The sequence below is a fragment of the Primulina tabacum genome, chromosome 7, assembly GCF_025594145.1.
Source record: "Primulina tabacum isolate GXHZ01 chromosome 7, ASM2559414v2, whole genome shotgun sequence".
NCBI lineage: Eukaryota > Viridiplantae > Streptophyta > Magnoliopsida > Lamiales > Gesneriaceae > Primulina > Primulina tabacum.
Window position 1 is genome coordinate 12256834 of NC_134556.1, and position 16628 is coordinate 12273461.

The 16628-nt window shown below is 40.0% G+C and overlaps 1 protein-coding gene across 1 annotated transcript; it reads right to left on the minus strand.

The window, feature by feature from the left end:
- Positions 1 to 14430: 14430 nt before the first annotated feature.
- On the minus strand, positions 14431 to 16292 carry LOC142550569 (uncharacterized). Its single transcript, XM_075659643.1, has 3 exons — positions 16179 to 16292; positions 15725 to 16085; positions 14431 to 15053 (listed from the first exon to the last, which is right to left on the minus strand). The coding sequence occupies exons 1-3, from the start codon at positions 16290 to 16292 to the stop codon at positions 14431 to 14433; spliced, it is 1098 nt and encodes a 365-aa protein (XP_075515758.1).
- Positions 16293 to 16628: the final 336 nt, after the last annotated feature.

The following is a 16628-nucleotide window of genomic DNA, read 5'->3' on the forward strand; positions in this document are numbered from 1 at the left end:
TGTCATCATCATAAAACTTTTCTTAAACATGCTTGCATACTTGTACATATTTGAACATTCATAAACTTCATCATTTTGCATAGAGCTATGTATCAAAGCAAGTGACTCATAACATAAATCGCCTGATCAGACTAAACCACAATATTGGGCTGACAGGGAAAAATCTACTGCCACATACATGAGATCCCCGTTCATGCTTTAACAGGTGGATTGGTCCCCGTTCATGCTTTAACGGGGTGGATTGGTCCCTAGTCATGCTTTACCGCTTTCCAATCCCATACATAATTAGTCACAAGACATTTAGCATACCTCAAAAACTTGAAATATTTTCTTTGCACGTAAAACATACTTACTTGGCGTCAAGGGATTCGTTGGATCTCGCTTGGGGCCGCTGCTGCACAAACTAACATGAGTTTGAAATACTTAACTTGCATAACTTAGACTTAGGTACTCAAGCTCACCACCGAATTGAATAAGTAGCTTATGACATTCTAGTTCCCTCGGGATTTGGCATCTTTTAATCATCGTACTAACCATTATCTTAAACCCCAAAACAAAACCTGATGTGAAGTCTAATTTTTTTCCCAAAATATGAAGTACACGGACCCCATGCCCGGGTCCGTGTATGGGTCCGTGTAGGTTCGCAAAAGAAATTCTCGAAAAGAAGTAAGGACACGGACCCCGTGCTAGGGTCCGTCTAGGCTCGCAAATTTGACACTTCCAAGGAAACAAAGGAACGGACCCCGTGTCAGGGTCCGTGTAGGCTCGGTTCGCTTGAAACAACGAAAATTCATATACTCAAGGGTTATTTCTCCTAACTCGATCATCCCGACCATGAATCGACACCTCGAGACCCCTCCTAGGGATACTATAACCTTGAATCCAAACCCGTACAACCACCCCAAAACAACGACATCCACCCTACGACGCAATACAACTCAAAAACACGGAAATTGACCCCAAATCGTTTCCTACGGCTTCTAATGAATTCAAATGCCTATCGACACTAACCGGCATACCAAATACCAACCTAACATCATACTAAACATACCTAAATGCAGCAACGATCATCCGTCGATCCCCAACGAAGCCTGCAACAATAAAACTTCAAGAACACATCAATAATATAATTTTTCAGAAAATGCAGTTTGAGAAGTCCCACGAAAATGATCATATCTCACTCATTTTTTATCCAAATATTTCGAATTTTGTATCAAATCGAAGATATCAAAAAGTTCTATGTTTTTTATGTTGAAAGTTTTCCAAAAATATTGCCCGAAAAATCACAGTTTTTAAAAGACCAGTAAAAACGAGATTTGAGATCCCAAAGATGGTTTCAAAAGTGATCCAAACATGATTGCTCAAACTTCTACACATCACACATGTATTTTCTCGCATATAAACATCGTAACACAAAATATGACTTGATCGACGTAGGAAAAACAGAATATGCATGCCTTTAGATCTTTAACGTTACCGAAACGACGACTCCGACGTGTGAAAGAAGCGAGGGGACGATTGTGAGACGATTTCCTTTGAAGAAAACTCAACGAAAATATGCTGAAATCTGAAGGGGAGGGGCGGCTGCTCTCTAGCAAAGAACACTAGGTTTTTGCTCCTCTCAAAAATAATAAAATCTGAATTGTGATAGTGTGTGTGTGTTTTGCCGATTCTAGTGTGTGAAAAAGTGTGTGGGTGTGTTTAATTAGGAGTAATTAGTGCTAATTTAACTAATAAAATACTAACTCTCCTAATTATAATAAAATCTCTAAATTTAAAACAATTTGCACAAGTGTCAAAACTTTTAAAAGTTTAAAGATCATAAAATACTACATAAATAATTTGGGTTTTAAAAATGATAAAACCAAATAAATTATTTAAAATGCCCCAACCTTAACTTAAAAATAAAATACCACATAAAAATATGCCAAGATCGTCACCGGTCTCCTTTCCTCGATCCCGCATCGAATAATCGCCTGAAACATGAAACTCGCAAAAACATTTTAACGTGCATCACATAATCATTAAAATAATGCAATTTAAATAAATCATGCGTCACTGAAATCATTTTAAACTTAAATAAAAAATTTAACAATTAAATAAATGCATGGGTTTTACGTGTACTGATTTTGGGCTCTACAGTTCCTCCCCCCACTTATATAGATTTCGTCCTCGAAATTAAATCATACCAAACAGTTCGGGGTAGCGGTTCCTCATATCTGTCTCGGTATCCCAAGTGGCTTCCTCTACTGCTTGATTTAGCCACCGGACTTTGACCAACTTGGTCACCTTGTTCCGAAGTTTGCGCTCCTGTCTGTCCAGGATTTGGAAGGGTCTTTCCTCATATGACAGGTCTGGAGCAAGCTGTAACGGTTCATAGCTCAATACATGCGAAGGATTTGCTAGGTACTTTCTCAGCATCGAGACATGAAACACATTGTGTACCCCGGCCAGATTCGGCGTGGGGGCAACACGATAAGCTAGTGTCCCAACTCTGTCAAAAATCTCGAACGGTCCAATAAACCTCGGACTAAGTTTGCCTCTCTTCCCAAATCTAATAACACCCTTCATGGGCGCTAACTTTATAAAAACGTGCTGACCTACGGCAAACTCGAGATCTTTCCTCCTCTTATAAGCAATACTCTTTTGGCGACTCTTGATGGTCTTCATTCTATACCCGATCTTGACCACCACATCTGCAGTCTGCTGAACTATCTTCGGACCAAGTTCTGCTCTCTCTCCGACTTCATCCCAATGAATCGGCGATCTGCACTTCCTCCCATACAATGCCTCATAGGGAGCCATACCAATAGATGCTTGGAAACTGTTGTTGTAGGTAAGCTCTACTATAGATAGCTTCGATTCCCAAGTCCCCTGGAAATCGATCATACAGGCTCGCAATAAATCTTCCAAAACCTGAATCACTCGCTCAGACTTGCCATTTGTCTGCGGATGAAAAGCTGTACTGAAAAGCAGCTTTGTCCCCATGGCTGCATGTAAGCTCTTATAGAAGAACGACGTAAACCTCGGGTCCATGTCGGAAACAATAGAAACTGGGATTCCGTGCAAACGGACTATCTCCCTGATATAGAGATCCGCATACTGCGTCATGGAGAAAGTCGTCTTCACTGGCAAAAAGTGCGCTGACTTGGTAAGTCGATCCACTATAACCCAAATAGCATTGAATCTTCTGACTGACTTCGGCAACCCAACCACGAAGTCCATGGTGATATTCTCCCATTTCCACTTAGGGATAGGGAATGGTTTATGTATTCCTGCTGGCCTCTGATGCTCTGCTTTCACCTGCTAACAAGTGAGGCATTCAGACACAAACCGACGGATGTCTCTCTTCATACCTGGCCACCAATACAAAATCTGCAGATCCTTGTACATCTTGGTACCTCCTGGATGAATAGAATACGGAGATGCGTGAGCGTCTCTCAGAATATCCTCTCTGATAGAATCAATACTAGGCACCCACATTCTACCTCTGTATCTCACGATAACATCAGACACTGTGTATAGTACACTGCCCTTGGCCTCATCCTCCAGTCTCCATTTCTGTAACTGATCGTTTGAAGATTGACCTCTACGGATTCGGTCAAACAATGATGACTGGACTGTCAGATTAGACTGCTTAGGAGCTCGGCCCTCACGATAAACCTCTAACTCAAACCTCTGAATCTCTGGCTGAAGAGATCTCTGTACTGACAACTGAGCTATGACTGCAACCGTCCTGCTCAAGGCATCTGCCACCACATTAGCTTTCCCTGGATGGTAGCTAATTTCACAATCGTAGTCCTTTACCAACTCCAACCACCATATTTGTCTCATATTCAACTCTTTCTGCGTGAAGAAATACTTGAGACTCTTGTGATGATCAGTAAATATCTGGCATTTCTCGCCGTACAAGTAGTGTCTCCAAATCTTCAATGCAAAGACAACGGCGACTAATTCTAAATCATGAGTTGGATAATTCTTCTCATGCACCTTTAACTGTCTGGAAACATACGTTATCACCCGACCATGTTGCATCAACACTGCACCTAACCCGAGCTTAGATGCATCGGTGTATAGCACAAAATCTCCTTGCCCCGTTGGCATGGCTAACACTGGCGCTGAAATGAGAGCTTGCTTCAAGGTATCAAAGATCCTCTGACATTCATCTCTCCACTCAAATTTAACATTCTTCTTAGTCAGTGAAGTAAGCGGCACTGCTATCGACGAAAATCCCTGAATAAACTTACGGTAGTAACCGGCTAAACCCAGAAAACTGTGGATCACTGAAGCATTCTTCGGTTCAACCCAATCCTTAACAGCCGCTACCTTAGCTGGATCCACCTCAATACCGCTGCTAGATAATATGTGACCCAAAAACGCTACCTTCTCCAACCAGAATTCACACTTACTGAACTTCACAAATAACTTTCAACTCTGCAGGATCTGCAAAACTATCTTCATATGCTGGCTGTGCTCCTCATGGTTCTTTGAGTAGATTAGAATATCGTCGATGAATACTATGACGAATTGATCAAGGTAAGGCTGAAATACTCGGTTCATGAGGTCCATGAAAATAGCTGGAGCATTCATCAGTCCAAATGGCATCACTAAGAACTCGTAATGCCCATACCTGGTTCTGAAAGATGTCTTATGAACATCGGCGTCTTTCACTTTCAGCTTGTGGTACCCCGATCGAAGATCTATCTTAGATAACACTGTAGCTCCCTGCAACTGATTGAACAAGTCATCGATCCTAGGAAGTGGGTATTTATTCTTGATCGTTACATTGTTCAATTCTCGGTAATCGATACACAGCCTCATGCTCCCATCTTTCTTCTTTACAAAGAGTACTGCTGCGCCCCATGGTGAGAAACTAGGGCGGATCAATTCCTTGTTAAGGAGCTCCTGAATCTGCTGTTTGAGTTCTAGCATCTCAGCTGGAGCTAAACGGTACGGTGCCTTGGAGATTGGCACTGTGCCTGGCATAAGATCAATGGCGAACTCCACTTCTCTTTCTGGTGGAAGGCCTGTGACGTCATCTGAAAAGACGTCAGGAAAATCTCTGACCACTGGTACATTAGTTATAGACGGAGTGGGCACGTCAGGTGCAGAAACAATACTGGCCAAGAAAGCCTAACACCCCTTGTGAATGAGTCTCCGTGCCTGCATGGAAGAGATCATGCGAAGAAAACCCCTTCATCTAGCTGGCTCAAAGAGAAACTGCTTCATACCCAAAGGTCTTACTAACACTGACCTTTTATGGAAATCGATAAGAACTCTGTTCTTCGTCAGCCAGTCCATTCCCAGAATGACATCAAATTCTGGCATCGGCAACACAATCAAATCTGCATACACTAGGTGGCCCTGCAGTTCCGGATCGATGTCTCTGACCACACAAGTAGCTGATAATTCTTCCCCTGATGGGACTTTCACTGAGTAGCTCACGTTGAGTCCAATAGACTTGACGTCCAGGTAACTAACGAACGTCTCCGAAATAAAGGAGTGGGTGGCTCCTGAGTCTATCAGGGCCTTCGTGGCTAGTCTCTTAATGAATATATTTCCTGAGAGACGTTATCACAACAAAAAACTTATCTCCTCAAAGTTCTAACCTTAATCTCAGGCATAGAAGAAATTTATATCGCATGACACCCAAAAATATTACTAGCACTCTAATAAACCCAAATGAAATTCCAACACATGCATAGCAAAGTAATACGATGCTTAATTAAATAGTTTACCAGTCAATAACATCGTGTCTTGGTTCGCCTCCAGGGCATGCATGGCGAACACTCTTCCCTGCGTCGGTTGCCTCCACTGTGGGCACTCCTTCAGCATGTGGTCACTCGCTCCGCATTTGAAACATTTAACTGACCCATACAAACACTGTCCCGGGTGCTGGCGGTTGCACTCCGGGCACACCGGGTGCTCTCCCGGCCTCTGTGGCGCCTTTTGTTGTGGCATAGGACCCTTGCCCTTTGGCGGTCCCTAATAAGGCTTATTTCATAGCTGCCCCTGGAATGGCCTCTTAAACTGAGGTTGCTGCTGCTGCTGCTGTGGAGCCTGATAGGGCCTCTTGCCCTGCCTGTCAGCTTCAATATCCCTCTGATCCTGCTCCGCCGCCTAAGCTCTAGACACGGCATCTGCGTAAGTAGTAGGACCAGCTACTCGGACATCTCGGAGCAAGATCAGCCGCAACCCATCCATGAAATGCTTCAACTTTCCCTGGGCATTATTAGCTATCAGGGGCACAAAGTGACACCCCCTTTCAAACTTCCTGACAAATTTTGCAACATTGCTGTCTCCCTGTCGCAGTGTCATGAATTCCCCGGTCAGCCTGGATCGTACTTCTTCAGTGAAGTCCTTGGAGAAGAATACCTCCTTAAAGCCATCCTAAAAAGGGTCTGCAAGTTTGCTGCCACGGACGCGCTCTCCCACCACAGTCTGGCATCCCCGGTCAGTAGAAATGTGGCACACCAGACCCTATCTACATCTAGCAACTCCATAAAGGCAAAAATCACCTCGATGGATTTAATCTATCCTTCGGCTATCATCGGGTCAGTCGTCCCCAATAACTCTTTTGGGCTCATCCGCCAGAACCTCTCGTATACCGCCTCTAGTCTGGGCCTAGCCCCTGCATCCACCATTGCCTGGTTCCCCGCAAAATGTGCGAAGAACTGAGTCATTCCTGCAAGCATCTGTGCCTGCATATCTGGCGGTGGAGGAGGTGGAGCGTCTCTCCCCTCCTCTCGAGCCTTTCTATCTCCATCCCTAGCTTCCCGGTTAACTATGCGTCTAGGAAGCATACTCTTCCAACAATTTACCCAACACGTAGACCCCATATGTATGAACATGATATCAATAGAATAAGATGCACGTAAATCGAACTTAAAACATGGACATGCTGAAATCATGACTTAATGCTTAGTACATAACATAACTCAAAACTTTAAAACTTACTGACTTGAGGTGTGACTTCGTGAGCTTCTTGCGACTAGCAGTAGGCATAACCCTTTACAAAAACACCGCTCTGATACCAACTATAACGTACCGTACTTTTTACAACTTAAAATTTGCGAAAAAATTAAAAATTTTCTTAAATAAATCGTGAACCTTCAAAATTCGATGAAACAAACTGTCCATCCCAAAGTAGTTGCACAAAAGATCTCAAAGTAAAGTTTGCCAAAAGTATTCATTTAAAATTTCATAACCAGTATCATAAATCAAAGTATTTTTGAACATTAATAAAAACTTAAAACATGACGGTCCTTGGGTTTAACCTCTCGCTTAGTCCAAGCCAACTCCTTGGTCCCCACATTCCGTCTCCTCAAATGCATCCTCACCTGCATCGATCAAGTCTAGTGAGTCTAAAAACTCAACACGTATAAACTGGAAGTAACGAGTAATACATAATAAACCACATGCATCTTTAAAATAGAGCGTACATACTTGAAACTTGAAATTGCACACTTAAAAGCTTGAACGTAACATACTGGAAACTTGTACATACATACATAAACATAGATGTGCCATCATTATAAGACTTTTCTTAAACATACTTGCATACTTGTACATACTTGAACATTCATAAACTTCATCATTTTACGTAGAGGTATATTTCAAAGCAAGTGACCCATAATATAAATCGCCTGATCAGACTAAACCAAAGTACTAGGCTGACAGGGAAAAATCCACTGCCACATACATGAGATCCCCGTTCATGCTTTAACGGGTGGATTGGTCTTCGTTCATGCTTTAACGCTTTTCAATCTTGATCTAAACCCATTCATGCTTTAACGGGGTGGATTGGTCCCTGGTGATGCTTTACCGCTTTCCAATCCCATACATAATTGGTCACAAGACATGTAACATACCTCAAAAACTTGAAATATTTTCTTTGCACGTCAAACATACTTACTTGGCGTCGAGGGATTCGTTGGATCTCGCTTGGTGCCGCTGCTGCACAAACTAACATGAGTTTGAAATATTTAATTTGCATAACTTAAACATAGGTACTCAAGCTCACCACCAAAGTGAATAAGTAGCTTATGACATTCTAGTTCACTCGGGACTTGACCCCTTTTAGTCATCGTACTAACCATTATCTTAAACCCCAAAACAAAACCTAATGTGAAGTCTAGTTTTTTTCCCAAAATATGAAGTACACGGACCCCGTGCCCGGGTCTGTGTATAGGTCCGTGTAGGTTCGCAAAAAAAATGCTCGAAAAGAAGTAAGGACTCGAACCCAATGCTAGTGTCGTCTAGGGGTCCGTGTAGGCTCGCAAATTTGACACTTCCAAGGAAACAAAGGCACAGACCCCGTTTCAGGGTCCGTCGAAATGTCCGTGTAGGCTCGGTTCGCGTGAACCAATGAAAATTCATATACTCAAGGCTTATTTCTCCTAACTCGATCATCTCGACCATGAATCGACACCTCGAGACCCCTCCTAGGATACTATAACCCTGAATCCAAACCCGTACAACCACCCCAAAACAACGACATCCACCCTACGACGCAATACAACTCAAAAACACAGAAATTAACCCCAAATCATTTCCTAAGGCTTCTAATGAATTCAAGTGCCTATCGACACTAACCGACATACCAAATAGCAACCCAACATCATACTAAACATACCTAAATGCAGCAACAATCACCCGTCAATCCCCAATGAAGCCTGCAACAATAAAACTTCAAGAACACATCAATAATATAATTTTTAAGAAAACGCAGTTTGAGCAGTCCCACGAAAATGATCATATCTCAATCAATTTTTATCCAAATATTTCAAATTATATATCAAATCTAAGATATCAAAAAGTTTTACGTTTCTTACGTTGAAAGTTTTCCCAAAATCTCGTCCGAAAAATCGCAGTTTTTAAAAGACCAGTAAAATCGAGATTTGAGATCCCAAAGATGGTTTGAAAAGTGATCCAAACATGATTGCTCAAACTTCTACACATCACACATGTATTTTCTTGCACAAAAACATCGCAACACATAATATGACTAGATCGACGCAGGAAAAACAGAAGATACATGCCTTTAGATCTTTAACGTTACCAAAACGACGACTCCGACGCGGGAAGGAAGCGAGGGGACGACCGTGGGATGATTTCCTTTGAAGAAAACTCAATGAAAATATGCTGAAATCTGAAGGGGAGGGGCGGCTGCTCTCTAGCAAAGAACCCTAGGTTTTTGCTCCTCTCAAAAATAATAAAATCTGAATTGTGATAGTGTGTGTGTGTTTTGCCGATTCTAGTGTGTGAAAAAGTGTGTGTGTGTGTTTAATTAGGAGTAATTAGTGCTAATTTAACTAATAAAATACTAATTCTCCCCTAATTATAATAAAATCTCTAAATTTAAAACAACTTGCACAAGTGTCAAAACTTTTAAAAGTTTAAAGATCATAAAATACTACATAAATAATTTGGGTTTTAAAAATGATAAAACCAAATAAATTATTTAAAATGCCCCAATCTTAACTTAAAAATAAAATACCACATAAAAATATGCCAATATCGTCACCGGTCTCCTTTCCTTGATCCCGCATCGAATAATCGCCTGAAACATGAAACTCGCGAAAATATTTTAACGTGCATCACATAATCATTAAAATAATGCAATTTAAATAAATCATTCGTCACTGAAATCATTTTAAACCTAAATAAAAGATTTAACAATTAAATAAATGCATTGGTTTTACGTGTACTGATTTTGGGCTCTACAGTTTTTCTTGGTTGTGAAAAAAGTTGTAGTAAAAAGTTGCATGTGCATGCCATGCCATTAACTCAAAAGTTGCCTCCAACCCTTCACCTTCCAGCATGCAATTTGTTTGGGCTTGTAACAATTACAAGACCCATGGACTTTAGTTTAAATATATCAAACATATTTGAGACCATTTAAACCTTACTTGAATTTACTCAAGCCCGCTATTTTAATAATTATCTCTAATTGGGCTCTACAAGGCCCAATGTTATTTAATTAATTCAACACTTGAATTAATTTGATTATTTGGACTCTACTAGGTCCACTATTGTTTAATTAATTCAACACTTGAATTAATTTAATTTAGTCCATAATAATGTTTATGAAAATCACAATTTTCAAATACATTACTTATTTGGCCAACTTTTAATTTAGGAACACTTCCAAAAATTAAAAGTTACATTCTCCTTATAGAAGTCATACTTCTAATTTTTCTTGTGCCTAGAAACTCCTTTATAAGTTGTTCAACACATTGAACTATTTTACTTCTCAACGGGATCTAGAAAGTTAGCACTTGTGTGGTCCTCAATGGTTCATCGATACAACTAACCGTGGGTTCACATCTTAATGTGATTCGGGACTAAACATGTCCTTATATGAGCATACTCCAATTGCTTCATTCTTAATTATCAACTCCTTGATAATAAGAACGTCAGAACTCAAGTCTGATAGCACCCAACCAATCATATTAAACGCCTAGCAGCATCGCTTACATGATTCCCTAGGTATCAAATGATAGTGCCTGCAAGAACCATTCAATTATGGTTAGCGTACAGTACGGTCCTTTCATCTCATATATCTCGACCGATTTGACAACTATTGGTATATCGAGAGCTGTCAAAGAATCGATATTATGTTTCATTTCGTAGTTGCATCGATGGTGTAATCTAAGAAACCCCTTTCTTAATTACCATCATACTCTGATTAGAGATTTCAAACTACATACACATAGGATATCCATACTCGAAGGTAAGCGGTGAATTCCCGACTACAATGCATCGACTCCTATATGTTTCGACAAAACACCCAACCTTGCCACCTGATGACCCCATATGATTCGGTAAACAAGTCAAAGTGAAATGCTAGCATACAGAATCTCAATGTTGTCCTGGGTCATAAGGACTAATCGTGTACAACCATAAACTGGGACGTTTCCACTCAATAAGTGAGAACCACTTGGAAAGTCCTTTATGGAGGGTTGTTTAGTGCACTCTTCAAGGAGCACCTATCTGCATGTTCGGACATCACAATGTCCCATACCAATGAAACATGGTACTCACATCGCATATACTAGTCTCGAATTTGAGCGGCCTATATCCCTCTTAGCGGCGGCTGAATCGACAAGGAACTGTTTAGAATATACAGTATTGCAAATATGAGTTTCATGATACTCATCATATGAGCATCTCATATTCTTTCAACTATTTGTATATTCAAGGACTTTATCTATGCAACTAGCATGGATATACAGATAAAGATGTGCCAAAACAATAATTTCAAATATTATTAAAATAAAGATTGTTTATATATAGAGTTTAAACATGAACCCTCGGCCAACACTTGGCTCGACGGAGACCTACTCTAACACTAAAGAACCTGCTTTGGCTAGTAGCCCTTTGGCCACTATATCAGCCAGTAGCTCATCACATAAGAACTCAAAAGTTAAGCGTGCTTGACTTGGGGAAATTCTGGGATGGGTGACCCCCTAGAAAGTTTTCAAGGGTGCGTGTGAGTGAGGACATAAGCATGCTGGAAAGACCTTTCTTGGCATAGTAAGGACATCCATCAAATTTGGGGCGTATAAGAGCCGACCTCTCCTAGTACGGTGTGGTTCGGGGATGAACCAAGTGTAAGCTGGTAGACATGTAAGTCCCGGGGCCGAAGAGGGCGGGATGTGATCGCCGGTGCCATGAGGTTGCACGGACAATGAGCGGCTCCTGGCAGGCTTCTAGGCGGAGGGAACATGAATGAATCGATCTTACACCGGAAGGACAGGGATTCCGAAACTGTTCAGGTATGGGACTTTGTAGTTGAGGAGGGCTTAAAAGATTTGATTGGTACTACTCATATCAAGAAGGTGCGTCTTCTTTTCGGTAGCTCATCACATAAGAACTTCAAAGTTAAGCGTGCTTGACTTGGTGAAATTCTGGGATGGGTGACTCCCTGGGTACTTTCCAAGGGTGCGTGTGATTGAGGTCATAAGCACGCTGGAAAGATCCGTCTTGGTACAGTGAGGACAGTCGTCGAATCTGGGGCGTTTTAGTTTGTATCAGAGCCAAGGTTTTTCCCAAATGGTTGTGTACTATCACTTCGAGAAGCTCAAGAAGTCACACCTCAAATATAAGAGTTTTTACTGCATTATATTTTATATGTTTAAAATTCTTTTAAATGTTTATACGATGCATGATATAAATGTTAGTTGCATGTTGCAAGGAAAATGATTAAATGCATGTTGGGTAGTAGAATTAATGAAGAACTTAGAAAAAATAAGGTGCATGCACTGCTTGAGTTAGATTTAGGAGTCGAATTTGTGAAATTTTGGGTTAGGATTGCAATTTTCAAGATTTTGAGGACCGAATTTAAGAGTAAGATTTAAGTTAGAGGTTAAGCTTGAGGTGGTTAAGGAAATCTAAGTTTTGCAATCATCAAATCAAGGAAAATTTCGAGAACGAAATTCTATTTAAAGGAGGGATAATTGTAAAGTCCGAAAAACCAACCTATGTAAACAACATGCATGCAAATTATTTTAATTGCTTAACTGTTTTATTTAATTGTTTTTAAATGCTTGCATGATATTTATTATATGATTGCATGATTAAATGATTATGTGACAAGTTTTCATGAAATTAAGGATTTTACCCGAATATTCGATAATAGGCAGGGGAAAGGAGACCGGGGACGACCAAAACAAGAATATGTGTTTTTATTTAAATAATGGCAAGGCTTCCTAATAAGATTAAAAATGATTTAATTTTTCTAAAAATGTTAGAATTCGAATTATTTTACGAGTTGAGCTCGATTTTTCCCGGGAAGTCGGTTTTGGGCAAACAAGGAGTTTTAAAATATCAAAATTATTATTTTATGGAAACTAATTTTATATACTTTTATTATTTAATTAATTAAGTGTTGTTGGGCCCAATTTAATTAATTTAAGTAGGCACAATTATCATTAAGCAAGCAAGCCCAAAACCAAAGCCCATTTAACTTGTTAATTAAATTATAAATAAGTGTATTATGTAACGACCATGGGCTATCCCGATCTTGGGCTCCCTCGGGGGCCTTGTCCCATCATGGGTTCAAATTACAAAGGTGTAATTTTTAAAAAATCGGGCAGCATCTTTCCTTAAATAGGACATGCCACCTGTCTCAAGCAACACATAAATCACATGCAAAATATTTCATATACATCAGATACCATTTAATATAGTTACTACACATATTTCTAAGTTCAAATACCAAAAGTGGATTTAAAATATTTCCCAAAATAACCATAACCATAACATAACAAAAATAGCATCCAATTGAAATCTCCAAAATTTGGTATATTCCCTTCTCTCGCTTCAACAACTCAGGGATGATCAGTCTTTCTTGCCTGTGCCTGCATCACATGAACATAACTTGAATGAGTATAAAACTCAGCAAATGGAATCAATACTAACAAGATACATATATATCATTTTATTGAAAAACATAAAATGGATAGCATCAATTTCATTTTGTTGAAAACATTATCCATCTCATTTCATAAACGTCGAATCATCATTAATATCATCCGTCAAGAATCATAATACAACAATAAATAGGGATGATATTCATTTCATTGATTAACTGAAGAATTGATAGTTCTTATAAGATAGTTCATTCATTGCTAACCCTCTTCGTAAAAACGAATCTTATAGGAGGGACACGTACCTCTGCATAAAATGCATCTTATAAGAGAGCACAAGTTTTCATCGTTAATTGGCCAATTACATTGCGGATTTAGAATTGTCAGAGACAACACCGCTATTATCACTATCAATCCAATCATTCAATCATATAAAACTTCATTCAAACATTTTATCGAACACATTAGAGGCATCATTTAAAGTTTAACTCATTTCATTCAAAAATGCATTTAATTCCACTACTATATACACATATTTACATATATATATATATATTTATCATGAATGGAATTTGAAAGGAGTTAACCTCATAAAATCATCAAAATACATACATATAGGATCATGTGATGCATTTAAGAAATGATTCCACTTACAACACTTGGAGCAATTGGTTTCCTAAACCTTGACAATGATCATACAACAATAAACCCAATAACTAACCGTGAACACCCAAATAATAACCTTAAATGATAATTTAATCCAATACATCAATCACAACTATCATCCCCCAACTTTACTATCTATCAACAACTCAAGAACAAGAAGAAAAAACCACTTAAATTTGCTCCTTTCACTAAAAGATGAATTTCCAACTCCGGATTGAAGATTAATTGCTTGATTTAATGAGAGGAGAAGAAAAATATGAAGAACCCTAGCCTTCAATTGATGGGCGTTACATAATACACTTAAGAACCCTAGCCTTCAATTAATGTCTGGGCGTTACAATTCTCCCATCCTTAAGAAATTTTGTCCCCGAAATTGCAATTACTGTGCGAATTACTCAGGATATCGCTGCTTCATTTCCTCCTCTGGCTCCCACGTTGCTTCTTCAACCAACTGATTACGCCAAAGGATCTTGATAATGCCGATCTCCTTATTCCTCAGTACTTTAACCTTGCGATCTAAAATCTGGATTGGTAATTCTTGATAAGTCAAGTTCGGCATCAGATCCAACAGTTCATGTCTGAGAACATGGGATGGGTTCGAGATGTACTTCCTAATCATTGAGACGTGAAATACATTGTGGACTCTATCCAAGTCTGGCGGTAAGGCTAGACGATATGCTCTTTCTCCAATCCTGTCCAGAATTTCAAATGGGCCGATAAATCTTGGGCTCAGCTTACCTTTCTTCTCGAATATCATTACCCCTTTGAGAGGAGCAATTTTGATAAAGACATGATCTCCAACTTCAAACTCCAAAGGCCTTCTTCGATTATCGGCATAATTTTTCTGTCTGGATTGGGCCGTCTTCATTCTGTCCCGAATTAAAGCAATCACATCAGCTATCTGCTGGACCAATTCTGGTCCTAACATCTTTCTTTCACCGACTTCTTCCCAATTCAATGGTGACCTACATTTTCTGTCGTACAATGCCTCATATGGTGCCATGCCAATCGTTGCTTGATAAGTATAGTTATATGTAAATTCCGCAAGTGACAATTTAGAATACCGGCTACTAGGAAAATCAATCGTGCAGGCTCGTAGCATATCTTCAAGAATCTGAATCACCTTCTCTGACTGTCCGTCACTCTGAGGATGATATGATGTGCTAAAAGACAACCTAGTGCCCAAGGCTCTGTGCAAGCTCTTTCAGAATTCAGAAGTAAACCTCGGGTCACGATCAGATACAATTGACACAGGTAGTCCATGAAGTCTCACAATCTCAGCTCCATAGACTTCAGCATACTGATTCATTTTAAATGTCGTCTTGACCGGAAGAAAATGAGCAGACTTGGTTAACCTGTCAACAATCACCCAGATGGAGTTGTAACCCTTTGGTGTTCTTGGAAGTCCCGTTACAAAGTCCATAGTGATGTGCTCCCACTTCCACTGAGGGATTGGGAGGGATTACAAAGTTCCAGCAGGTCTTTGATGCTCAATCTTTAACTGCTGACATGTTAGACATTCGAATATAAACTTTCCAATATCACTTTTCATACCTGGCCACAGTATAGACGTCGGAGATCCTGATACATCTTGGTGGTTCCTGGATGTATCGAATATGGCGCGGTATGAGCTTCTGTCAAAACATCCCGTCGAATGTAATCACCGCTGGGAACACATATCTGACCTCTAAACGTTAATAAATCATCAGTGTTCACTGCCAATTTTGTATTTCCTTTCTTATAGGCTTTGGATCGCAATTCCATCAACTGATTGTCATTAGGTTGCTCCCGTCGTATCCTATCTGTCAATGTAGGTTGAATAACCAAAGCTGAAAGTCTAGCGATGGTCCCTTGCTCTACTATAGCAATCTCGCTCCTCTGAAGATCCAATAACAACGGCTTTTGAATCAATGAGCTCAAAGAAGAAACTGACTTGCAGCTCAAAGCATCTGCAACAACGTTTGCTTTACCTTGGTGGTAGCTAATGGTCACATCATAATCTTTAACAAGTTCTAACCACCTCATCTGCCGCATATTGAGTTTCTTCTATGAGAATAGATATTTCAAGCTCTTTTGGTCTGTGAAAGCTTCACATTTCTTGCCACACAGATAATGCCTCCATATTTTCAATTCGAAAACCACAGCAGCCAACTCAAGATCGTGGGTTGGATAATTCTTCTCGTAATCCTTCAACTGACGAGAAGCATAAGCGATTACTTTCCCGCGCTGCATCAGTACAGCTCCAAGTCCCATCTTTGACGCATCAGTGTATACAATAAAATCTTCAGTGCCGCATGGAAGTGCTAGGATAGGAGCTGATGTCAACTTGTCTTTCAACACTTGAAATCCGTGTTGGCACTCGTTTGCCCACTCAAACCTCACCACTTTCCTCGTCAGATTGGTTAATGGCAGGGCTATTTTTGAGAAATTGGCAATAAAACGTCGATAATAACCTGCTTAACCAAGAAAATTACGCACCTCGGAGACTGTCGTAGGAATAGGCCATTGTTTAATCGCTTCAATCTTCATGGGATCCACTGCAATGCCGTCTCTCGAAACGATATGGCCCAGAAATGATACTTGCTCTAA

Excerpts from the sequence above, each read along its gene's own strand:
- LOC142550569 (XM_075659643.1), bottom strand. The coding sequence starts at position 16,292 with ATGGGACTTGGAGCTGTACTGATGCAGCGCGGGAAAGTAATCGCTTAT. Across the intron at positions 16,086-16,178 it reads ATCTTGAGTTGGCTGCTGTG|AAGAAACTCAATATGCGGCA; the intron begins GTTTTCGAATTG and ends CTATTCTCATAG. Across the intron at positions 15,054-15,724 it reads TGATTTATTAACGTTTAGAG|CAACGATTGGCATGGCACCA; the intron begins GTCAGATATGTG and ends ATACTTATCAAG.